This window comes from Budorcas taxicolor, chromosome 7 (assembly GCF_023091745.1).
Source record: "Budorcas taxicolor isolate Tak-1 chromosome 7, Takin1.1, whole genome shotgun sequence".
NCBI classification, from domain to species: Eukaryota; Metazoa; Chordata; class Mammalia; order Artiodactyla; family Bovidae; genus Budorcas; species Budorcas taxicolor.
In genome coordinates, this window is record NC_068916.1 from 40,649,841 (window position 1) to 40,675,173 (window position 25,333).

The 25,333-nt window shown below is 41.7% G+C and overlaps 1 protein-coding gene across 1 annotated transcript in view; it reads left to right on the forward strand.

Moving 5' to 3' along the window:
- Positions 1–1,164: 1,164 nt before the first annotated feature.
- The window catches only part of NLRP3 (NLR family pyrin domain containing 3), a 43,987-nt gene continuing 19,818 nt past the window's right edge, over positions 1,165–25,333 (forward strand). The window contains exons 1-6 of the mRNA XM_052644024.1: positions 1,165–1,447; positions 5,046–5,150; positions 5,656–7,411; positions 13,019–13,186; positions 19,000–19,170; positions 20,203–20,373. Of these exons, the coding sequence (XP_052499984.1) occupies positions 1,165–1,447; positions 5,046–5,150; positions 5,656–7,411; positions 13,019–13,186; positions 19,000–19,170; positions 20,203–20,373 (2,654 nt within the window). The remainder of the gene's footprint in view (positions 1,448–5,045; positions 5,151–5,655; positions 7,412–13,018; positions 13,187–18,999; positions 19,171–20,202; positions 20,374–25,333) is intronic.

Genomic DNA, 25,333 nt, shown 5'->3' on the forward strand with positions numbered 1-25,333 from the left:
CTGGAGAATTATAAAAGAGCCTGGTGGGCTACAGTCCATGGGGTCACAAAGAGTCGGACACAACTGAGCAACTAACGTTTTCACTTTCATCTATATTTTGTTATCATCTTCAACCATTTTTTCCTCCTATTTGACTGAGATACCTACTTAAATGGTGGAAGAAATGTTCTCACAATTTTAGTGCCGAGAAAAATGCAATGTTAGGGGCATGACTCAGAAATCAGTGACCCTAGTGTAAATCCTGGCTGTGAAAGTCTGGGCAAGTCACTTAGCCTAAGACTCAGTTTCTACTTCCATACCACGGAACTAGGAATATAACTTTTCAGTTTTGTGCATCAGTATAGCACCTAACTCATGAGAAGCTCTCAATAAATGTGAGTTCTAATAATTATTATAATTGTGAATTTTGCAAGGAGACATTAAAGAAATGCATATATTTATCATTCTTCCTTATCACCCCAAGTTCCATCTCATTTCAGTTTTAATCAATCAATGTGTTGATAAAGGGTTTGTTGCAGATTATGCCTTCCTCTGCATGCTTCTATGTTCTCTTTCCTTCTCTCTAGACATATGCTGTTCTGTTATCACCATAATTACTCATTCCTGGCATCCTTTCTTCTCTTGTCCCTCATTCATCTTTCCTTGGTTCAAAACAGAAACAAGAAACCAGAGTCTTTCAGGTGGAAGGAAGGTAAAAAAATCTTTCCACTCTGCCATTTTATAGATGAGGAACCTGAAGTTGAAAAATAGTGGAGAGATTGCCCAGGGTCATACATAGCCAGTAATCAGTGGGATCAAAGTTCTCTTGGTGATACATCAAGATAGCATCAGGAAGCAGTTTAAGACTACATTGCACTGTTAATGTGATTGTGTTGGTGGTTTTATTTCTCTCCATAGGAGCACCTTTCTTCCATGGCTCAGGACACACACCTGGGTCGAGCCAATAGGAAAACTTTCTGGTAAGAATTTGACTCACTTTTAAAAGCTAAAGATGGCAACTTGTTAGAATCCAGTGATATTTTTTTCCTTTCAATTTTCTGGGTTTTTGATACTTTAGTTCTCTCTCAGGGTAAATTTCTGAAAAGACATCTTAACCATATGCTGTTTGCACCACCTAAATTCCAAGTGTGGATTTATGCCCAAGGACTCTGACCAGGTCTGCAGATGATCATGGCAAGTGTCCGCTGCAAGCTGGCTCGTTACCTGGAGGACCTGGAAGACATAGACTTTAAGAAATTCAAGATGCATTTAGAAGACTATCCCAGTCAGAAGGGCTGCACCTCAATTCCTCGGGGTCAGACAGAAAAAGCAGATCACGTGGATATAGCCACCCTGATGATTGATTTCAATGGGGAAGAGAAGGCATGGGCCATGGCCAAGTGGATTTTTGCTGCAATCAACAGGAGAGACCTTTATGAGAAAGCTAAGAGGGATGAGCCAGAATGGGGTGAGTGGAATGAAGACAGTACTTTTTAAAAATCATGATAAAATATACATAAGATAAAATTTACAATCAGAAGTTTTAGTGTATGATGCAGTGCTGGTAAGCTCATTCACACAGTTATTCAATCAATCTCCAGAACTCTTTTTCATCTTGCAAAACTCTGTACCCAAGAAACAATCTACCCTCCTCTCAGCCCCTGACAACCACTTTCTGTCTCTATGAATTTGACTATTCTAGTACCTTTTATAAGTGAAATCATAGAATATTTGTCTTTTTGTGTAGCAGCATAAACTTCCTCAAGCTTCACGCACATTGTCTCATATGGCAGGATTTCATTCTTTTTTAAGGTGGAATAATATTTTGTGGTATGTGTATTCCACAGTTGTTCATTCATTCATCCATCAATGGACTTTCTAATTGCTTTTAGCTTTTGACCATTGTGAATAATGCTTCTATGAACATGGTTGTACAAATCTCTTTGAGATCTTGCTTGCAATTCTTTTGGGTTTATTTCCAGAAGTGCAATTACTGGCTTATATGGTAATTCTAGCTTAATTTTTTGAGGAATTGCCATGTTTTCCACAGTAGTTGCACCATTTTACATTTCCACTAACAGTGCACAAGGGTTCTAACTTCTTCACATCCTTACTAACATTTATGTTTTCTTTTTTTGATAGTAGCCATCCTAATGGGCATGAGATGGTATCTCATTTGTATCTCCCTATTGACTAGGGATATTGAACCTCTTCTCATGTGCTTGTTAGTCATTTGCTTATCTTTGGAGAAATGTCTATTCAATTCTTTTCCCATGTTTTAAATGGGTTGTTTGTCTTTTGCTGTTGACCTTTAGGAGTCCTTTATATATATATCCTAGATATTAAGCTCTTATCAAACATATGATTTGCAAATATTTTCTCCCATTCTGAGGGTTGTCTTTTCACTCTGTTGATGGTATCCTTTGACTAATCCAAGCTGATATGTTTGTTTTTTAATCACTTATTATCTTGGCTTTATCATCTAATTTTTCTTCTCATGATAGTGCTATGAGAAGATGGAGGAAAGCAGTTTTCTTTTTTCTAACTCCTTTAAGGGCTCACATACCTATAAGAACCTTCTTTAATTAGTTACACTTTATTCATATTTCTCCTGGGCCTGGACTTCCTCCAAGTCTTCATCTAGCATCTAAGTATCTACCTGCATGGTCAACAGACTTGGATCTCTGCTTCCTATGGCTTGGGGGCAATCTCTCAACTTATAGAAGTATGTAATTTCTGCAGAAAAGCTTTTCCTATGGCCATTAATTTGGGCATTGGGATTGGTGAAAGAAATCCTTTTCATCTCTGTGGACATATGGTGAGGTTCTTCCTTCTGGCTTGGTGTTCTGAGCAAGGGAAGGGTACAAGAAAGGGCTCAGAGGAACCTAGAAAATCACAAGATGATGATGTTGAGCTAGTGAAAAAGAGTAATAAAAATGAATCAGTGTTTCTGAAACTGACAAAAATGATGGTGTATATGTAGTACACCTATGCCATTTGAAGTCAGTTTTATAGACTTAAACTTCTGTTTTCTAATGAATTATTTTCTGATTACCCTGTTTTTTCTTCTAACCTTGTTTTGTCCACATTGGCATATCTAAAGTTAATTACAAAGTATTTGTACTGCCAAATATAAAATAGATCATCAGATCACAAGCAGAGTGAGGTGGGGAAGAAATACGGATCTAATGAGGCAGATAAAAAATAGGGGCATGAAGGAAGGTGTGTTTATGTGATGTTATAAACAAATTGTGTATAATAGCATAATTATAATTGTATCAGTACTGACATTCTCAATAACCATTTTAAAGTGTAATAATCAAGGTTGCTTCTCTGGTGGCTCAGATGGTAAAGAATCTTTTTGCAGTATGGGAGACCTGAGTTCGATCCCTGGGTTGGGAAGACTGCTTGGAGAAGGGAATGGCAACCCACTCCAGTATTCTTGTTTGGAGAATTCCATGGACAGAGGAGCACGGCGGACTATATAGCTCAGGGGGTCACAAAGAGTCAGACAAGACTGAGGGACTGACACTTTCACTTGCAATCGTGGTTGCAGAAGTAGTTGACTAAGCAGATTTTATGGATTTTATTTATTCCTCACAAGAACCCCTGGAGGCCTGTGCTTTTTCAAATAAGTTGTCAATTTCATTATACTAAGTGAAATAAGTGCATTTGCCCTGGTAACCTATCTCTTGTTCTGCTGTGTCTAGTTTCTCCTATAAGATACCTCTTTTGGATGTGTTATTTATTGATTGTTTAGGTCTATAATTCTCAACTGTGGATACATGTGGGGCTTTTAAAATAAAAAGGTGCCTTCTACTTGATACTCTGTAATGACCTATATGGGAATAGAATCTAAAAATGAATGTGTATATATATATATATATATATATATATATATATATATATGATTCACTTTTCTGTACAGCAGAAAACTAGCACAGTATTGTAAATCAACTGTACTCCAATAAAAATTATTTTAAAAATAGATAAATATAATGGTGCCTGGGCTCCACCTCAGAGAACTGAAAAAGGATCATTGGGAGTAGAGTCCTAGAGTCAATACTTTAAAAACTTTTTAAGTGAATCTGAAGTTAGTCAGAATTCTGAATTAGATATGTCAGATGGGTTATTCTTGCTCTTGAAGATTCCAAATATGGGTCAGATGAATTCCAGGCATTTGGGCTCAAGGGCAGATGATACTGCTGGCCTTTGGCCATCCTGGGGGTACCTGACAGCGTGGGGATGGTCTCAAAACCAGAGCACAAGTGAGGGAGTCTGCCAAAGCTAAATGAGGATGAGAAACTTTGATGCCTCAGATGTTTGCCTTCTGATTTCCAGGCTTGGGAGATAGATTCCAAGACTGGATACAATGAGGACACAATATTAGTTGGTATCCATTGCTTTGAAATTAGGAGTATAGGAATGCCTCCAACTGGACATTCCACTGAGCTGTATTTTGGTTTGGGAGATGTTCAGGGCAGGTGGCTTTGACCTGTGCCAGGTGTTGGCTATTGGGTTTCAATTGTTTCTATTGTTCAGTCGCTCAGTTGTGTCTGACTCTGAGACCCATGGACTGTAGCATACCAGGCTTCCCTGCCCTTCACCATCTTCCAGAGCTTGCTCAATCTCATGTCCATTGAGTCTGTGATACCATCCAGTCATCTTGTCCTCTGTCATCCCGTTCTCCTCCTGCCTTCAATCTTTCCCAGCATCAGAGTCTTTTCTAATGAGTTGGCTCTTTGCATCAGGTGGCCAAAGTATTGGAGTTTCAGCTTCAGAATCAGTCCTTCCAATGAATATTCAGGGTTAATTTCCTTTAGGATTGACTGGTTTGAACTTCTTGCAGTCCACAAGACTCTCAAGGGTCTTCTCCAATACCACAGTTCAAGAGCCTCAATTCTTTGGTGCTCAGCCTTCTATATGGTCCAACTCTCACATCCATACATGGCAACTGGAAAAACCATCTTTGACTAGATGGACCTTTGTCGTTGGGTGTCAATGACATAACCTTAATCAGGAGTCGTGGTTTTTAACACTTTGTATTTTCTTCCTTTATTTCTCAGAGAATACAAATGTTTCTGTGCTAAGTCAGGAAGAAAGCCTTGAAGAAGAATGGATGGGTTTACTGGGATACCTTTCCAGAATCTCTATTTGTAGAAAAAAAAAAGGTAAGCAATCTCTTTGGTACTTGTGATTGGGTTTAGAGACCTGGTTCTGTAGGTACTTGAAGCTCAGAAGGTGGATAACTTGGTGATCCTAACATGTTCCTTGGGGTGAAAAGATCTGTCTTAGGAAATCCACTTTAGCTTAAGAAATAGATGCATGTTTCACTGCTTGCAGTCCCAGAACCATGGGTGGGCAACTGAATATTTCGGGCTTTATAGGGCATGAGCTGCAGACTACGTAAAGGAGTAAGATTGAATGAAAAAGGACTTTCTGGCCAGGGCCAATGCATATGGCACTTTGATGTTCTTCTGTTCAACTGTGTCTAGGAAGATTTTGACACCCTACATTTTCTGGGGCTATCCATACCCCAGGCAGTGGCGAGAAATTGCAACTCCCATTCTTCAATATCAGTTTCCATTCCTTAGAGACCACCAGCCCCTATGATAGCTTGTCTCTGTTGATGTGATCAAACTTCTTCTGAAGTCTAACTTTCTGTCTCTGACATAGATTACTGTAAGAAGTACAGAAAATATGTGAGAAGCAAATTCCAGTGTATTGAAGACAGGAATGCCCGTCTGGGTGAGAGCGTGAACCTCAATAAACGCTTCACCAGGCTGCGTCTCATCAAGGAACACAGGAGCCAACAGGAGAGGGAGCATGAGCTCCTGGCCATTGGTAGGACCTGGGCCAAGATACAGGATAGCCCCGTGAGTTCCGTGAACTTGGAATTGCTGTTTGATCCTGAGGATCAGCACTCTGAGCCTGTGCACACGGTGGTATTCCAGGGAGCAGCAGGCATTGGGAAAACAATACTGGCCAGGAAGATCATGTTGGACTGGGCATCAGGGAAACTTTACCAGGATAGATTTGACTATTTGTTTTACATTCACTGCCGGGAGGTGAGCCTTGGGACTCAGAGGAGCCTGGGGGACCTGATCGCCAGCTGCTGCCCTGGCCCAAACCCACCCATAGGCAAGATTGTAAGCAAGTCTTCCAGGATCCTCTTCCTCATGGACGGCTTTGACGAGCTGCAAGGTGCCTTTGATGAGCACACAGAAGCACTCTGCACAAACTGGCAGAAGGTGGAGCGGGGAGACATTCTCCTGAGCAGCCTCATCAGAAAAAGACTGCTTCCTGAGGCCTCCCTCCTCATCACCACAAGACCTGTGGCCCTGGAGAAACTTCAGCACTTGCTGGGCCAGGCTCGTCATGTGGAGATCCTGGGTTTCTCAGAGGCCAGGAGGAAGGAATATTTCTTAAAGTATTTCTCAGATGAGCAGCAAGCAAGGGAAGCCTTCAGGCTGATTCAGGAGAATGAGATTCTCTTCACCATGTGCTTTATTCCTCTGGTTTGCTGGATTGTGTGCACTGGGCTGAAACAGCAGATGGATAGTGGCAAGAGTCTTGCTCGGACATCCAAGACCACCACTGCAGTGTATATCTTCTTCCTCTCCAGTTTGTTGCAATCTCAGGGAGGGAGCCAGGAGAACCACAACTCTGCTACCCTCTGGGGTCTCTGCTCATTGGCTGCAGATGGAATCTGGAACCAGAAAATCCTATTTGAGGAGTGTGATCTCAGAAATCATGGCCTGCAGAAGGCAGATGTGTCTGCTTTCTTGAGGATGAACCTGTTCCAAAAGGAAGTGGACTGCGAGAAATTCTACAGCTTCATCCACATGACTTTCCAGGAGTTCTTTGCTGCCATGTACTACCTGCTAGAAGAAGATAGTCATGGGGAGATGAGGAACATGCCTCAGGCTTGTTCAAAACTTCCCAACCGAGATGTGAAGGTCCTTCTCGAAAACTACGGCAAATTCGAAAAGGGATATCTGATTTTTGTTGTCCGTTTCCTCTTTGGCCTTATAAACCAGGAGAGGACCTCCTACTTAGAGAAAAAACTGAGTTGTAAGATCTCTCAGAAAATCAGGCTAGAGCTGCTGAAATGGATTGAAGCAAAAGCCAAGGCCAAGACACTACAGATTGAGCCCAGCCAGCTGGAATTGTTCTATTGTTTGTATGAGATGCAGGAGGAGGACTTTGTGCAAAGGGCCATGGGCCATTTCCCCAAAATTGAGATCAAGCTGTCCACCAGAATGGACCATGTGGTTTCTTCTTTTTGTATTGAGAACTGTCGCCATGTGGAATCCCTTTCCCTGAGGTTGCTCCATAACTCGGCCAAGGAGGAAGAAGAAGAGGAGGAAGTTAGACACTCTCATATGGACCATTCTGTTCTCTCTGATTCTGAGGTTGCATATTCTCAGGGGTAAGGAGATCTTGCTTCAGGCAATTGGTACTATATGTCTTCTACTTTCTAGTCATCTGATTCTTGGCACTTGCTCTCTCTCCTTTGTTTTCAACAGTCTTGTGAATGCAGTTTCCACAGCTTCAAAACAATGCGATCACTGCTAATTTCTACCAGACCCCTTCATTGGCAGATATTGACTAGTAGAGGAAGAGTAGGTGGACAAATGAAATGGAAAAAAACCCAATGAAACAATAAGCAAATGTTTGGTGATGCCAATTTAGCACAATGTGTTATGTGAAAAAAATAATGGAAGAAAATGTTCATAAACTCAAATTGCTTGTAATTTACTTGGGACTTTATTGCTTAATAGCCTGTCACTTAAGGGGCAGAACAACCAGTATGACTCTGTCCAGGAACACAGAGGACAGAGGACCTTAGTGTGAGATGCTTGGGGGAGATTTCTTGGAGGAGTGAAGTTTGAACTTGCCTTGAAAGATTGAGAGAATGTAGGTGGGTGGCAGAGAAGGAAAAGGAATCTTTTATTACCTAGACAATCTCTTTTAAAAAATAATTAATTTATTTTTGGCTACATTAGGTCTTGCTGTGTGTGGGGTTTCTCTCGTTGCTGCAAGTAGAGGCCAATCTCTAGTTGTGGTGCACAGGCTCCTCATTGGGGTGGCTTCTCTTATTATAGAGCACAGGCTCTAGGCATACAGGCTTCAGTAGTTGTGGCATGTGGGCTTAATTGGCCTGTACAGATGGAATCTCTCAGGAAGAGGGATGGAACTCATGTCACCTGCAATGGCAGGCAGATTCTTCACCACTGAATCACCAGAAAAGTCCTGGAAGTGGGGTCTTATATGAAGGAGACATGAATGTGGTCTGAAGAAGAGTATTTATGTAGGAGAAAATGGGGAGGGACATGGCTTCACTGGAACAACCAATGAGGGGAAATAGGGCTGGAAAGGAGAGAGTGCTCCAAGGCCCTCACCTTGTGCTTGCAGCCAGGCATTTGTCAACAGCTAGGGCTTCCCTGGTGGCTCAGATGGCAAAAAATCTGTCTGCAAAGCAGGAGACCCTGGTTTGTTCCCTGGGTCAGAAAGACCCCCTGAAGAAGGGTATGGCAACCCACTCCACTATTCTTGCCAGGAGAGTTCCATGGACAGAGGAGCCTGGTGACCTACAGTCCATGGGATCACAAAGAGTTATACATGGCTGAAGAACTAACACTTTCATTTGTCAACAGCACCCACTTCAAGGTCTGTTTACTCAGTTGCTAGAGGGTTGGAAGTCAGTTGTGTGTGTTCATTGGAAGGGTTGAATTCCTTGACTTCTAAATCTTTGGGCAGAAACTACCACAGCTTCAGTGGCTGTGGGGAGGTGTCTGCTCTGTGAAGGCTTGGGTTTGACCTCTATAGGGGATACTTGACATGGGACAAAATTAAGGAGAAAAGGAGCTGGCACTTTCACTGGCAGCAATAAGCTTTTAGCTCCCTCTCTTTTCCTTGGCACTGCTACCGGGATGACTTTTCTATTTATTGTTGGGTCATCAAGGACTACCTGCTGAGGCTTCAGTAGTGGCTAAGACCCAGGTTCTGTTCACAACAACTTACAGTTGGGTTGTGAGGCCAGGCAGGAAACCAGGGCTGTTGGTAGAGGGGGCGGGCTTTGGCAAGAATATTGGTGCAATGCATCTGAAGCACGCAGGGGGAGCACTTGACCAGCTGGATCCTGAAGGATGGAGTATGAAAGAGCCAAGGATGCACAAGGGGTAGCCCAGACCAAGGGGACTGTGGGTTCAGAGTGGGATGGGAAAGCAGGGTACATTTTAACAATGGCAAGTAATTCAGAATAGCTAGAGAGAAGATGGAAGAGGGAGAGAGCGAGAACAGGGGGCACTACAGCACCTACAAAAGAGCCTAATATAGTTTGCAAATCCTGTGAACTTTCATTTTCAGTCTTTAGAAAGAAGCATGTATGTTATGACTGCAAGAAAGATTTTCGCTTAGTTTGTTCAGTCTTATAAATAAGATCTCCGTAGATGTTCCACTTGTCACTTATTATAAGAGATGGCCTTTCAGTGCTCTCAGTTAATGCAGCTGAAAGTGAAGGATCTGCGGCAGTATCTCATTCTTAGAAGCATACCAATTGATACCTGTCGAGAGAAAGAAGACTTGGTAGATTTGGTGCTGTGCCACCAGGGGCTCAGTTCTGAGGACAACCTGGACATGAACAATCTGAATTCCTTAAGGCCCCAGACTTCTAGCTTTTTTACATATTAATTTTTTTTTTTTCAAACTATACAGCCCCATCTGCTACCATGTCTTGAGAGAAGATCTCACTAGGGCACTAAAAATGAGGCTCAGAAAACAAGACCTGACTAAGATCACAGGATTGTGAAGAAGGCTGGCAGAAACTCAGACTAAAACCTTGAAGAAAAGCGTGATGCCCATCATGGTAGATGACAGCTACCTTCTTCGGAGGACAGGAGCTTGCTTAGTGTGTTGTAGAGCCTTCGAAGGACTAGCAGCATGAGCACCCACCTGGTGCCTGTTAGAAGTGAAGGATTGCAGCCCTGATCCTAGACCCACGGAATCAGAATTTTCATTTTAACAGGAGTAGCACTTTGGAATCACCTGGAAGTCTTAAAAATATCAATATGCTTGGTCCTACCTCAGAGATTCTGGCTTTATTCCTATGATGTGGCCTGGCATAGGGATTTTTGTGATCACTACTGATGCTATTATGCAGCTAATGTAAGAACCAGCCTCTGGGTCATTTAGCAGAGTGTCCAGGGCCATGGGCAGGGCAGCCAATTGGTGAAGGAGGAGAAGGATTCCTAAGGGAGGAACCAGAGGCTCTTTACAGTCAGCCAAAGTCACAGGCTGTTTTGTACTTTTAAAAATATTATTGTTTTTTTCATTGAGATATAGTTGATATACAATGTTTCCAGTGTATAACATAGTGATTCATAATTTTTTAAAAATTGTTTTTTTAAATTAAAAAAATTTAAGTGGAAGGATAATTGCTTTACAATATTGTGTTGGTTTCTGCCATATATCAACATGAATCAGCCATAGGTATACATGTGTCCTCTCCCTCTTGAACCTCCCTCCCACCTCCCTCCCCATCCCACCCCTCTAGGTTGTCACAGAGCCCCCAGTATGAGTTCCCTGAGTAATACGGCAAATACTCATTGGCTACGTATTTTACATATAGTGATTCATAATTTTTAAAGGTTACATTCAGTTTATAGCTATTGGGGATATTCCTTGTGTTGTACAACTTATTCTTGTATTTTATTTATTTTACACATAGCAATTTGTACTTCTTTTTTAAACTTTTTGTTTTGTATTGAGATATAGCTAATTAACAAACAATGTTGTGATAGTTTCAGGTGAAAAGAGAAGGGACTCAGCCATATATATACATGTATCCATTTTCCCCCAAACTCCCCTCCCATCCAGGCTTTCATACAGCATTGAGCAGAGTTTCATGTGCCATGCAAGTAGATCCTTCTTGGTTATCCATTTTGAATATAACAGTGTGCACATGTCCATTTCAAACTCCCAAATTATTCTCTCCCCTCATCCTTTTCCCATTTTAGCTTTTTAAATTGAAGATTTGCAATGTCATATTAGTTTTAAATCTATTGCACAGTGATTCAGTTATATATATATGTATATATGTTTTATATATATGTATATATACATATACTTTTTCAGATTATTTTCCAAATAGGTTGTTACAGGTTATTATTGTAACAATACTGTATACCCGTGCTATACAGTAGATCCTTGTTGGTTATCTATTTTATATATAGTAGTGGTGGTGGCTTAGTTACTGTTGTGTCTGAATCTTTGTGACTCCATGGACTTTAGCCCACCAGCCTCCTCTGTCCATGGGATTTTCCAGGCAAGAATACTGGAGTGGGTTGGCAGTTCCTTCTCCAGGAGATCTTCCTGACCCAGGGATTGAACCCATGTCTCCTGCTTGACAGGGGCCTTCTTTACCACTGAGCCACCTGGGAAGCTGTATATAGTAGTATGTGTATGTTAATCTCAATCTCCTAATTTATCCCTCCTCCCCCTTCCCCTTTGATAACTGTAATTTTGTTTTCTATGTCTGTGGGTCTTTTTCTGTTTTGTAAATAAGTTTATTTGTATTATTTTTTAGATTCTACATATAAGTGATATCATATACTATAATACCCTCAAGTCCATCCAAGTTGTTGCAAATGACAAATTTTCATTATTTTTGTATTTTTCAATTGGAAAATAATTGCTTTACAATGTTGTGTTGGTTTCTGCCATACATCAACATGAATCAATCATACCTCTCTCTATATATATATCCCTTCTCTCTTGAGCCTCCTCACTCCCATCCTACCCTTTAGGTTGTCACAGAGTGCCAGGCTGGGCTCCCTCTGTTAGATAGCAATTTCCCATTGGTTATTTATTTGACACGTGTTAGTGTATATATGTCAAAGAAAGCTCTGGGAGTTGGTGATGGACAGGAAAGCCTGGTGTGCTGCAGGCCATGGGGTCACAAAGAGTTGGACATGACTGACTAAGCAACTGAACTGAACTGAACTGATATGTCAATGCTACTTTCTCAATTTGTCCCACCCTCTCCTCCTGCTGTGTCCACAAGTCCATTCTCTATGTCTGTGTCTCCATGGCTGAGTAGTATTCCATTGTGTGTGTGTGTTTGTGTGTGTATATATCACACCTTTTTTTTTAATCTATTCATCACAGGCTCTTTTTCTTTTTAAAATTAATTTATTTATTTTAATTGGAGGCTAATTACAATATTGTAGTGGTTTTCGCCATACATTGACATGAATCAGCCATGGGTGCACATGTATTCCCCATGCTGAACCCCCCTCCCACCTCCCTCCTCATCCCATCCCCCAGGGTCTCCCAGTGCACCAGCCCTGAACACCCTGTCTCATGTATCGAACTTGAACCGGTAATCTGCTTCACATATGATAATATACATGTTTCAACGCTGCCCTCTCAAATCTTCCCACCCTTGCCTTTTCCCAAAGAGCCCAAAAAGGCTGTTCTTTACATCTGTGTCTCTTTTTTGCTGTCTCACATATAGGGTCATTGTTACCATCTTTCTAAATTCTGTATATATGCATTAGTATACTGTATTGGTGTTTTTCTTTCTGACTTACTTTGTTCTGTATAATAGGTTCCAGTTTCATCCACTTCATTAGAACTGATTCAAATGCATTCTTTTTAATGACTGAGTAATACTCCATTGTGTATATGCACCACAGCTTTCTTATCTATTCATCTGCCGGTGGGCAGCTAGGTTCCTTCCATGTCGTGGCTTTTGTAAACAGTGCTGCTATGAACATTGGGGTACATGTGTCTCTTTCAATTCTGGTTTCCTCGGTGTATCACAGGCTCTTTTAATCATAAAATGTGCAGAACAGCCTTACCAGGACTCCTCTGGCCTTTTATATTCCTCGGGGCCCAGTCTTTGGTTCTGTGACTCATTTCTTAATTCCTAGGATGCCTTTGCAGTAGTGTCAGCCACTCCTGGCCCCAACTTCAGTTTGCTATTCTTAGAGATTCACTTTGTTTTCTCTTCTTCCTTCCTTCTAATTTCTAGATTGGTGAACTATTTGACCTCCAGCATTTGCAAGGGCATCTTCTCAGTCCTGAGCAATAACTGGAATCTCACTGAATTGAACCTCAGTGGCAATACCCTGGGAGACCCAGGCATGAAGGTGTTATGTGAAACACTCCAACAACCTGGCTGTAACATTCGTAGACTGTGGTAAGAATCTGTGTGTGTATATGTGTGTATGTGTATGTGAGAAAGAGAGAAAGGGAGAAGAAGGACCATTTTAGCAGTTTATTAATTTTCTAAGGCTGGCATAACCAAGCACCACAGAGTGGGAGACTTAAATATAGATATTAACTTTCTCACAATCGTGGGAGCTGGAAGTCCAAGAGGAAGTTGTCAGAAGTGTTGGTTTCTTCTTCTGCTTCTCTCCTTGGCTGTAGATCGCTGTTCTCTCCCTGTGTCTTCACGTGGTCTCTGTGTGTGTCTGATCTCTTCTCATACAAGGACACCAGTCATGCTGGGTTAAGGCCTGCCCTAATGACCTCATTTTAACTTAATTACCTTTTTAAAATCCAATTTAGTTATATTCTAAGGTGCTAAGGGTTGAGACTTCAACATAAACTTTTTTGGGGGGACACAGCTCAGCCTATTACAGATGGGAAGGCCAAATGGTTTGGAGGACAGTTATTTGAGAAGTTTCGGATGGGGAAGAATAAAGGGGAACTGAAAATAAGTCATTTGTTGGTGGTAGGAAAGGGCATGACTTTTAGTGTCTTCCATATCTTCATTAGTCACACTTATAGATGAGAATAGAAGAGTTTCATGAAATATAGAAATGGCTACCTGAGCTGTAACCCATCAAAATATTTTGCATGGATTAAATTGTCACAGGGCATGTCTTGTGGGTCTATAATTAAGTGCTTGCTATGAGCCCACACTGTGACAAACACCCTCTCCTAACAACACAAGAAATGACTCTACACATGGACATCACCAGATGGCCACACTGAAATCAGATTGATTATATTCTTTGTAGCCGCAGATGGAGAAACTATACAGTCAGCAAAAACAAGACCAGGAGCTGACTGTGGCTCAGAACATGAACTCCTTATTGCCAAATTCAGACTTAAATTGAATAAAGTAGGGAAAACTACTAGACAATTCAGGTGTGACCTAAATCAAATCCCTTATGATTATACAGTGGAAATGAGAAATAGATTCAAGGGATTAGGTCTGATAGACAGAGTGCCTGAAAAACTATGGACAGAGGTTTGTGACATTGTACAGGAGGCAGTGATCAAGACCATTCCCAAGAAAAAGAAACACAAAAAGGGAAAATGGTTGTCTGAGGAGACCTTACAAATAGCTGAGAAAAGAAGAAAAGCTAAAGGCAAAGGAGAAAAGGAAAGATATACCCATTTGAATGCAGAGTTCTAAAGAAGAGCAAAGAGAGATAAGAAGCCTTCTCCAGTGATCAATGCAAAGAAATAGAGGAAAAAAATAGAATGGAAAAGACTAGAGATCTCTTCAAGAAAATTAGAGATATCAAGGGAACATTTCATGCAAAGATGGGCTCGATAAAGGACAGAAATGGTCTGGACCTAACAGAAGCAGAAGATATTAAGAAGAGCTGGCAAGAATACACAGAAGAACTGTACAAAAAAGATCTTCATGACCAAGATAATCACAATGGTGTGATCACTCACCTAGAGCCAGACATCCTGGAATGTGAAGTCAAGTGGGCCTTAGAAAGCATCACTACAAACAAAGCTAGTGGAAGTGATGGAATTACTGTTGAGCTATTTCAAATCCTAAAAGATGATGCTGTGAAAGTGCTGCACTCAATATACCAGCAAATTTGGAAAACTCAGCAGTGGCCACAGGACTGGAAAAGGTCAGTTTTCATCCCAATCCCAAAGAAAGGCAATGCCAAAGAATGCTCAAATTACTGCACAATTGCGCTCATCTCACATGCTAGCAAAATAATGCTCAAAATTCTCCAAGTCAGGCTTCAACAGTATGTAAACCATGAACTTACAGATGTTCAAGCTGGATTTAGAAAAGACAGAGAAACTAGGGATCAAATTGCAAACATCTGTTGGATCATAGAAAAAGCAAGAGAGTTCCAGAAAAACATCTGCTCTATTGACTATGCCAAAGTCTTTGACTGTATGGATCACAACAAACTGTGTAAAATTCCTAAAGAGGTGGGAATACCACACCACCTTACCTACCTCCTGAGAAATCTGTATGTAAGTCAAGAAGCAGTAGTTAGAACCAGACATGGAACAACAGACTGGTTCCAAATTGGGAAAGGAGTAAGTCAAGGCTATATATTGTCATCCTGCTTATTTAACTTATAGGCAGAGTACATCATGCAAAATGCTGGGCTGGATGAAGCACAAGCTGGAATCAAGAGTGTTTGGAGAAATATCATAACCCTAGATACACAGATGACACCACCCTTACGGCAGAAAGCAAAGAAGAACTAAAGAGCCTCTTGATGAAAGTGAAAGAGGACAGTGAAAAAGTTGGTTTAAAACTCAACATTGAAAAACTGAAGATCATGGCATCCGATCCCATCACTTCATGGCAAGTAGATGGGGAAACAATGGAAATATGACAGATTTTATTTTCTTGGGCTCCAAGATCAATGCAGGTGGTGACTGCAGCCATGAAATTAAAAGACGCTTGCTCCTTGGAGAAAAGCTATGACCAATCGGTACAGGATATTAACAAGCAGAGACATTACTTTGTGACAAAGGTCTGTCTAGTCCAAGCTATGGTTTTTCCAGTAGTCATGTATGGATATGAGAGTTGGACTATAAAGAAAGCGGAGGGGCAAAGAATTAATGCTTTCGAACTGTGGTGTTGGAGGAGACTCTTGAGTGTCCCTTGAACTGCAAGGAGATTCAACCAGTCCATCCTAAAGGGAATCAGTCCTGAATATTCATTGGAAGGACTGATGCTGAAGCTGAAACTCCAATACTTTGGCCACCCGATGCAAAGAACTGACTCATTTGAAAAGACCCTGATGCTGGGAAAGGTTGAAGGCAGGAGGAGAAGGGGACGACAGAGTATGAGATTGGTGAGATGGCATCACCGCTCGATGGACATGAGTTGGAATAAACTCCAGGAGTTGGTGATGAACAGGGAGGCCTGGTGTGCTGCAGTCCATGGGGAAGCAAAGAGTTGGACACGACTGAGAAACAGAAGTGATGAGCCCACGCTGTGAATTAGACTCACATGCCCTGAATCAAGTACATAGTTGTACGGGCCATCCTTCAACCCTCCTGCATCACAAATCTGGACTTCACAGCCAGTTTTAAAGCCCATCACCTCAGGACATTTTCATACCTTTCTGTGTTGCTCTTAATAACCACCCTATCACCAGTCTTCTTAACTTAGACTCTTTTTGCCTTTTGTTTGGCTACACCACTGGGCATGTGGGATTTTAGTTCCCTGACCAGGAATTGAACCCATGTTCCCTGCATTGGAAGTGTAGAGTCTTAATCACTTGACTGCCAGAAAAGTTCTCCCATAGACTCTTTAATCAATAGAAATCAGTAAAATGCCAGATAAGAAACTTTAAGTTAAGTAAATAAGGAAGTAAAGCCATGGCTTTACTGGGGGTAGTGCTGCCGCATGAGGGAGCAAAAACAAGTAAAGGTACCCTTGCTGGCTCTCTGAGGTGGGGTGAGTTAGTTTCTTAAACACAGTGAGGGTAGGGGCAGATCAGTGGGTGGGACCAGAGGAATGGCTTAGGTGGTCTGCTCACCCCCTCAGTGGTACTGTGTGCAGGGATCATGTGCAGTTACCCTACTTTGCTCCTGGTACTTCAGAAATGGCAGTTTGGATTTTGGCCTTTTTGTATCTTTCTTTCATAATTTGCCTCAACTATGCATGCATGCATTTATTTTTAGTCCCTTATAGTTTCTTTCTTTCTTTCTTTTTAATATCCCTTTTCTTGCACTACCTTGTGTGGCCAGGCCCCTTCCCCTACATAAGAATTGTGGAGTCCTAACTACTGGACCACCAGGGAATTCCTCTCTTATAGTTTCTTTTGTATTCTATTGCCCGAGGAGACTTTCATCCAGGTGCAAGCACTGCAGTAAAGGGTCCCAGGCCCCAGCCTGTCTCAACTCCAGCAGCCCAGATCCGATAACCACAATTATCTGCTTAGATATTGCAATGCCCTCCAAGACCATTAACTTCTCATGACAGGATTCATGTTTGTCCTGCAATTGTCTCTATAATGTCTGGACAAGCTCTTATCATTTGTTTGTGCTCAAAAATACGTATCAGGTGAATGTTGTCTGTTCGGTGTCCCTGCATCTACTTTTGCCGCCCACCATTCATTCTCTGTACAGAAGACAGAGGGTTACTTAATATTTAAAAAATTATGCTTTGATCATGGCATTTCCTTGCTTAAGAGTTTCTTCTTACCTGTTTTGATAAATTATAAAATGTTCTTTTTGCCTTTGAGGTTCTGGCTGATTTTAACATTTAACATTCCTCTCTATACCATGCCACTCTCTCCATCACCCCTGTGGATGTGATTCCCCTCTGTGATTCTAGAAAGTGAGACACAAACAGGGAGACGTGTGAGAATGAGATGTTCTGCAGATAAAGACTTAGTTATCTATTTGCTTCTAGTTGGTGTGGAAATGGAGGCAGAAAAGGTAATCCAACAAGCTCCTAGGACATTTGAAATGAGCTGGAATACTGTTCTTGCTTCTCGGAGCGCAATAATTGTTTTGGTGGTGGTGCTGATGGTGGTGATGATGGTGATGGTGTGTGTCTGTGTAAAGCAAATCAAGAATCAGAGATGCTCACTCCTTCAGTGTAGATGGAGGGCTGGGATTAAAACATCCTACAAAACAGCAGGGACAAGATTGTCCAAGAGAAAAGGAAGATGCATACAGCCCTAGAGAGAACAGTATCCATCTGAGGGAATTTCAGCTGTTAGGAACATGTGGTAAAGAGGTGGAGCTCGTCAGCTAACCATTGTTTTCATTTATGAAACAGAAACATGCCGTTTAAATACTTGAGAATTGCCCATTATTTAGAGGGTACTCCCTGGCAGCTGCGGTCACAGATTGTGAGCCACAGAGCCTGAGAACTATCTTCCCAAATGTTTCCTTCTTCTTCTTCTTTTTTTTTTTTTACTTATTTTTTAATTGAAGGAAAATTGCTTTATAATGTATTGGTTTCTGCCATATTACAAAGCAAATCACTCATAATTATGCATATATCACTTCCTTCTTGAGCCTCCCTCTCCTCCCCTCAACCCACCCCTCTAGGTCATCACAGAGCACCAGGCTGGGCTCCTTGTGTTGCATAGCAACTTCCCACCAGCTATTTACTTTAACAGAGTGTGTATATGTCAATGCTACTTTCTCCATTCATCCCACCCTCTATTTCCCCCACTGTGTCCACAAGTCCACTCTCTATGTCTGTGTCTCCATTCCTTCCCTGCAAATAGGTTCAACAATACCATTTTTCTAGATTCCATATATATATGTGTTAATATACAATACTTGTTTTTCTCTTTCTGACTTACCTCACTCTGTACGACAATCTCTAGGTTCATCCACTTCTCTAGAACTGACTTGAATTTGTTTTCCCGATATGTCTTGAGCTGTAGTCAGGAGTTTCTGATAAAATGACAGTTTCCTTTTTAAAAAAAAATATTTATTTATGTGTTTGGCTACGTCAGGTCTTAGTTACAGCACTCAGGATCTTTGATATTCAGAGTGGCATGTGGGATCTAGTTCCTGACCAGCGATCAAACCCAGACCCCCAGCATTGGGAACACAGACCCCTTACCCACTGGACCACAAGGGAAGTCCCAAGATGATATGTTCCTTCATGAAAATTTAGTTATAAATTGAGTTTAATTCTCTCTGTAGCATGATAACACATTGCCCTTGCCTGGTGCTAAAACCCAGCAGAGACCAGAAGGCAGTGACAGAAAAGCAGCCTATGCTCTGAGATTTCTCTGTTCTGTGCTTGTAACGAAGGTTGGGACAGTGCTGCCTTTCCCATCAGTGCTGCTTCAGCATCTCCTCAGTCCTGAGCAACAATCAGAAGCTGGTGGAACTGGACCTGAGCCACAACGCCCTGGGAGACTTCGGGATCAGACTCCTGTGTGTGGGACTGAGGCATCTGTTCTGCAATCTGAAGAAGCTCTGGTGAGGCTGAACTAATTTCCCTCGTGAAGTAATAGCTGTGGCTTTAACGAGCCATGATGCGTCAGAATTTTAATGCGAAAATGGCCTTGGGCTACTCAGAGGATTCCTTGTGTTTATCTCTGGATGTTTGTCAATAATTAATTTAGTTAGCGTTTTTGGTGGGAAAAGTCACATAGTCAGCCCTGGAGGGGAACTTAAAAAAAAATCAGAAACATTATGCTTGCCTTTAAGGTATTTACAACCTAGCTAAGAAAATAAAACCAATGTATTTTGCTTTAGAAGAGTTTTGGGACTTGATGATAAGGCCTTGGTTCACATTAAATAGGAAAAATGGGGCTAAAGCAATACAGTCGCTAGACAGTCTATGTAGCTCTTCTCTGAATGCTTGTGGGAGACTTGAATTTTGAAGAAGACAAAAAATCACTTGAAAATGGTAGGGCTAGTTTATACTTATTAGGGTGGCTATTATAAAAAAGCAAAACACAACAGGGCTATATATTCAGTAAAATAAGCCAGAAGCAAAAGGGAAAATATTGTATGATTCCATTTATATGTAATAACTAGAATAGTCAAATTCATAGAGACAAAAGGTAGAATGGTGATTTCCAGGGTTTTGGGGGAAGGGAATTTGGAGTTATTGTTTAATGAGTATAGAATTTCAGTTTAGGAATATGGAAAAGAGTTCTGGTGATGGTGGCACAGTTATGTGAATGTACTTAAGTGCTACTAAATTGTAACACTTATAAATAAACACATGTTTACAATGGTACAGTTTATGCCATACATATTTTACCTCAATAAAAATAAATGTAGAGGTGTAGGAAGATGTAACATTGCATGGGCTTTGAGGGTGTTTTCTTGCTATTACACCAAACAGAAAAAGAAACAAAAAGTTAGTAAAGAGCTTGGATATACTCTTCTCATGTGCGGACTGGACTATAGGCAAGGACAGGACAAGTGCTTTCTTGACTCACGGCAGTGTGTGGACTGGGGTGAGAGAGGTGTTGTGACCATCTGCCATCTCTCTAAAAGGTTGGTCAGTTGCTGTCTCACATCGGCATGCTGTGAGGACCTTGCATCCGTCCTAAGCACCAACCATTCCCTGACCAGACTCTACCTGGGGGAAAATGCTCTGGGAGACTCAGGAGTTGGGATTTTGTGTGAAAAAGTAAAGAATCCACACTGTAACTTGCAGAAACTGGGGTAAGTCTTCATGAACGTCTCCGCAATAAAGCAACTTATTTTCAGCGACACGTTATTTGGAAAATATGAATGGGGTTACTCTAAAAAAGATTAATCAGATGGAGTTGAGGGTAGAGAATGGAAGAGACAATATCTGAAGTAGTTTGAAGTACTAGATACTACCTACTGCTAATAAGTTTGTTATGTCTCGATACAGTTCAGTCACTCAGTCGTGTCTGACTCTTTGTGACCCCATGGACTGCAGCACACCAGGCCTCCCTGTCTATCATCAACTCCTGGAGTATACTCAAACTCATGTTCATTGAGTCAATGATGCCATCCAACCATCTTATCCTCTGTCGTCCCCTTCTCCTCCTGCCTTCAATCTTTCCCAGAATCAGGATCTTTTCAAATGAGTCAGTTCTTCACATCAGGTGGCCAAAGTATTGGAGTTTCAGCTTCAGCATCAGTCCTTCCAATGAATATTCAGGACTAATTTCCTTTAGGATGGAGTGGTTGGATCTCCTTGCAGTCCAATGGTGTCTCAAGAGTCTTCTCCAACACCATAGTTCAAAAGCATCAATTCTTTGACTCTCAGCTTTCTTTATAGTCCAGCTCTCACATACATCATAACTGTAAAAACCATAGCCTCGACTAGACAGACCTTTGTTGGCAAAGTAATGTCTTTGCTTTTTAATATGCTATCTAGGTTGGTCATAACTTTTCTTCCAAGGAGCAAGCGTCTTTTAATTTTATGGCTGCAGTCACCATCTGCAGTGATTTTGGATCCCCCCCCCCCCCGCAAATTGTTATGTCTACATGTTACTGAATGCAAGTTCCTATGCCCAAAGCACAGTGAGGCCAAACAAATAAAAATGTTGGAGTTTGGAACAGAGAAGGATTTATTGCAGGGGCATGAAGGAGATCGGTGGCTCTTGCACTCCAAAACCCTGCACTCCATTAAGGGTTTCAGCAAAGCACTTTTAAAAGCAAGTTGAGGGAGGGATGCAGTTGGTTGTTGCAAACTCCTTAGTGTCAGAATCCTTTGTTCTTACAGTTGTCCATGCAGGGCAGGTAAATCTGTTCTTGTAAACCTCTAAGACAAACGTTATTCTCTGTTCTGCACCTCTTTATCTCCAAATGACTCTTTAAGATCAGAGTCTTGAGAATAGGCTATTCTATATATTTCAGGCAAAGGAAACATTTTTTAACAATAATTTTTAAAAATTAATTTTTTGTTATTTTTTAAACTTTTTATTTTGTATTAAGGTATAATCAATTAACAATGTTGGGGTAGTTTTAGGTGAATAGTGAAGGGGCTCAGCCATACAGATACATGTATCCATTCTCCTCCAAACCGCTCTTCTATTCATTCTGGCACATAACATTGAGCAGAGTTCTATGTGCTGTACAATGGGTCCTTAGTGGTTATCCATTTTAAATACAGTAGTGTGTACATTTGGAGAAGGCAACGGCAACCTACTCCAGTACTCTTGCCTGGAAAATACCATGGATGGAGGAGCCTAGTAGGCTGCAGTCCATGGGGTTGCACAGAGTCAGACATGACTGAGTAACTTCACTTTCACTTTTCACTTTCCTGCATTGGAGAAGGAAATGGCAACCCACTCCAGTATTCTCACCTGGAGAATCCCAGAGATGGGGGAGCCTGGTGGGCTGATGTCTATGGGGTTGCACAGAGTTGGACACGACTGAAGCGACTTAGCAGCAGCAGCAGCAGTGTGTACATGACCTTCCCAAAGTCCCTAGCTTCTCCTTCCCCTGGCAGCCATAAGTTTGTTTTCTAAGTCTGTGAGTCTCTTTCTATTTTGTAAGTAAGTTCATTTGCATCACTTCTTTTTAGATTCCACATATGAGGGATGTCATATGATGTTTTCCTTCTCTATCTGACTTCAATCAGTATGACACTGTTAGGTCCATCCATGTCGCTGCAAATGGCTAGGATTAACTGATTCTTGTTTGTTTTGGTCGTGCTGGTCTTCGCTGTTGTGAGGGCTTTCTCTGCTTTGGGGAGCAGAAGCTGCACTTCACTGTGGTGCATGGACTTCTCACTGTGGTGGCTTCTTTTGTTGCAGAGCATGGGCTCTAGGTGCTCAGGCTTCAGTAGTGGCTCTGAGGCATGTGAGATCTTCCTGGCCCAGGGACCAAACCCCCGTCCCCTGTACTGCCAGGCAGATTCTTAACCATTAGACCACCCAGGGAAACCCAGGAAACATTCTTTTACAAGGGTGCAGAGCCAGCATGACTAAGCACAGTCAACAGGGCCCACGGTTAAAATGAAAGAACTAGGTCTAATATGGAGTCAGATTTGTTCTTTCCTATTACATATAGAGTCTGGAGACTCTCAGAGTCAAAAGAAACCTTAGGAATTGTACAGTTCAGTTCATCATTGAACGAACACTTGCTTCTAAGACATTCACCCGTTTTATGTGTGAAAACTTCTAAGCATGCTAGTCATTGCTGCAATGCCTGCAGTTCTTATTTCTATACAGCCCCTTCTATTGTTTTGGGCATTGGCCCTTGTTCTGCTCCTCAGGGTCTGCTAAGAGATGCTGATCTTGATTCCTTAGAGGCAACACTCACACTCTAGTTCTCATCTTTTATTTGGATGTCTCTAAATATTTAACTAGGACATGGCTTAGTACTTTCACCTCTTTAGTTATGCTCTCCTAGGTAAGAGTTGGTCTTTTAATGTCCCTATTTGAAGTGCAATACTCAGATCTGAACATGACACTCCTAATGATGTGTGGTGGAACTTTTACCTCTTATGGTAGCGTACTGTGTTGTTGGTGAGGACTGAGGTTTCCTTACATTTTTGGCAGTCACATCAGATCATGAGTTCTATTGGAAGTCTGTGGGAAATAGTAACACACAACTCTGGAGTATTTTGTAATACCAGTAACCAATTCTCTGCAGACATGAACTGGGTGTCTTGCAAGTCAGTTAGATTTCGACACTAAACCCATAGCTAAGGGCTCAGTCCTACAAGATTGCCTCCCTAGCCCTGCCAATGCCAGACATCAATTTTTAGTAATGAGTCCCAAGATTACTCACAGTTCTATGTGACTTGGTTACAAATTGGGGATTCCTACAACCCCCTATTCAGGTGTGAAACTTTGCTAGATTGACTCACAGAAATCAGGGAGATACTTATGTTTACAGTTTTAAATAAAAGATGTTATAAGGTATACAAACAGATGAAGAGACACATCGGATGAGGTAAAGAAGAGTCTGGAGCCTGGGAGTTTCTCTCTCAATGGAGTTGGGGTTCTCCATCCTCCTGGTATGTAGATGCTATGTTGGTTAGATTCACCAACCCAGAAGGTCTCCAAAGCTCATTGTTCAAGAGATTTTATAGAGCCTAATCTCCAGCCTTCCTTCCCTTTCCTGCCTAGAGGTTAGTGGGTGGGGCTGAAAGTTCCAACTTTCTAACCACTTGGCCTTTCTGATGCTTAGCCCTATCTTGAGCCAATCTAAGGGCCCCACTTTAAGTCACCCCATTAACGTAAACTCAAATGTGATCGAAAGACGCCCCTTTGATTAGCAATAGACACTCCTGAAAGTGAAAGTTGCCCAGTTGTGTCTGACTCTTTGTGACCCCATGGACTATACAGTCCATGAAATTCTCCAGGCCAGAATACTGGAGTGGGTAGCTTTTCCCTTCTCCAGGAGCTTTTCCCAACCCAGGGATTGACCCAGGTCTCCTGCATTGCAGGCAGATTCTTTACCAGCTGAGCCACAAGGGAAGGCCAAGAATACTGGAGAGGGTAGCCTATCCCTTCTCCAGTGGATCTTCCTGACCCAGGAATTGAACCGGGGTCTCCCACATTGCAGGCAGATCCTTTACCAACTGAGCTATCAGGGAAGCCCCCACGAAATTCCAAGGTTTTTAGGACCTCTGAGATAGGAATGAGGGACAAAGACCAAACATATTTCTTATTATACCACAGAAATACCCTCTGTTACATGCACTTGACCATGTAACACTGCCCTTCTATGTTTTTTGCATGGTTTATTCTCCATTGGCCTCATAAAATCTGACAAGTAGATATCAGTATCTCTAATTTAAAGAGGATAAAATGAGGCTCAAAGAGTTTAAAACCTTTGTCCAAGGACACCCAGATAAAAGGCAGTGGAACCCAATGCAGACAGAGTCCAGTGTGACCCACCAAATCCTCCCTTAACTCCAGCAAAACCTCATAATGAGTTGGCTAATAGGCTCTCTGGAGAAGGCAATGGCACCCCACTCCAGTACTCTTGCCTGGAAAAATCCCATGGATGGAGGAGCCTGGTAGGCTGCAGTCCATGAGGTCACTTAAGTGTCAGACACGACTGAGCGACTTCACTTTCACTTTTTACTTTCATGCATTGGAGAAGGAAATGGCAACCCACTCCAGTGTTCTTGTCTGGAGAATCCCAGGGATCGGGGAGCCTGGTGGGCTGCCATCTATGGGGTCGCACAGAGTCGGACACGACTGAAGCAACTTAGCAGCAGCAGCAGCAGCAGCAATAGGCTCTCTAAAGGGCTTCTATATCCTGCTCTATCCAACTATATGGGTTCTCCCATTTAGCTCTGCTAATTTTCATCTTATCTTTCTTTTGACTCATTGTCTAGGCATTTTTGAAGCATGATCCTGTCAATATTACCCAGAAATATAACAAGCAAACTGTAAATGTCTTCATTCACATTACTGACATAAATACAAACTAGATCATCACTAAGTGGAGCAGAAAAGGTCTTTGCTGAGGAATAATCTGTTAGTCCATAATTAAAATCTATAAAAACAAAGCCTCGTTACCTCCCTGAGCCTCTCCCCATTGCCCTTCCTTAGATATTGCCACATCAATTTACTAAAAGAGTCTATATTCAATGCCTTCATTTCCTTCCCTGATATTATTGTTCTGCCACAACAATTTGGCTTCTGCAACTCTTGGTTTGTCCAACAGATGTGGTTTGGTTGCT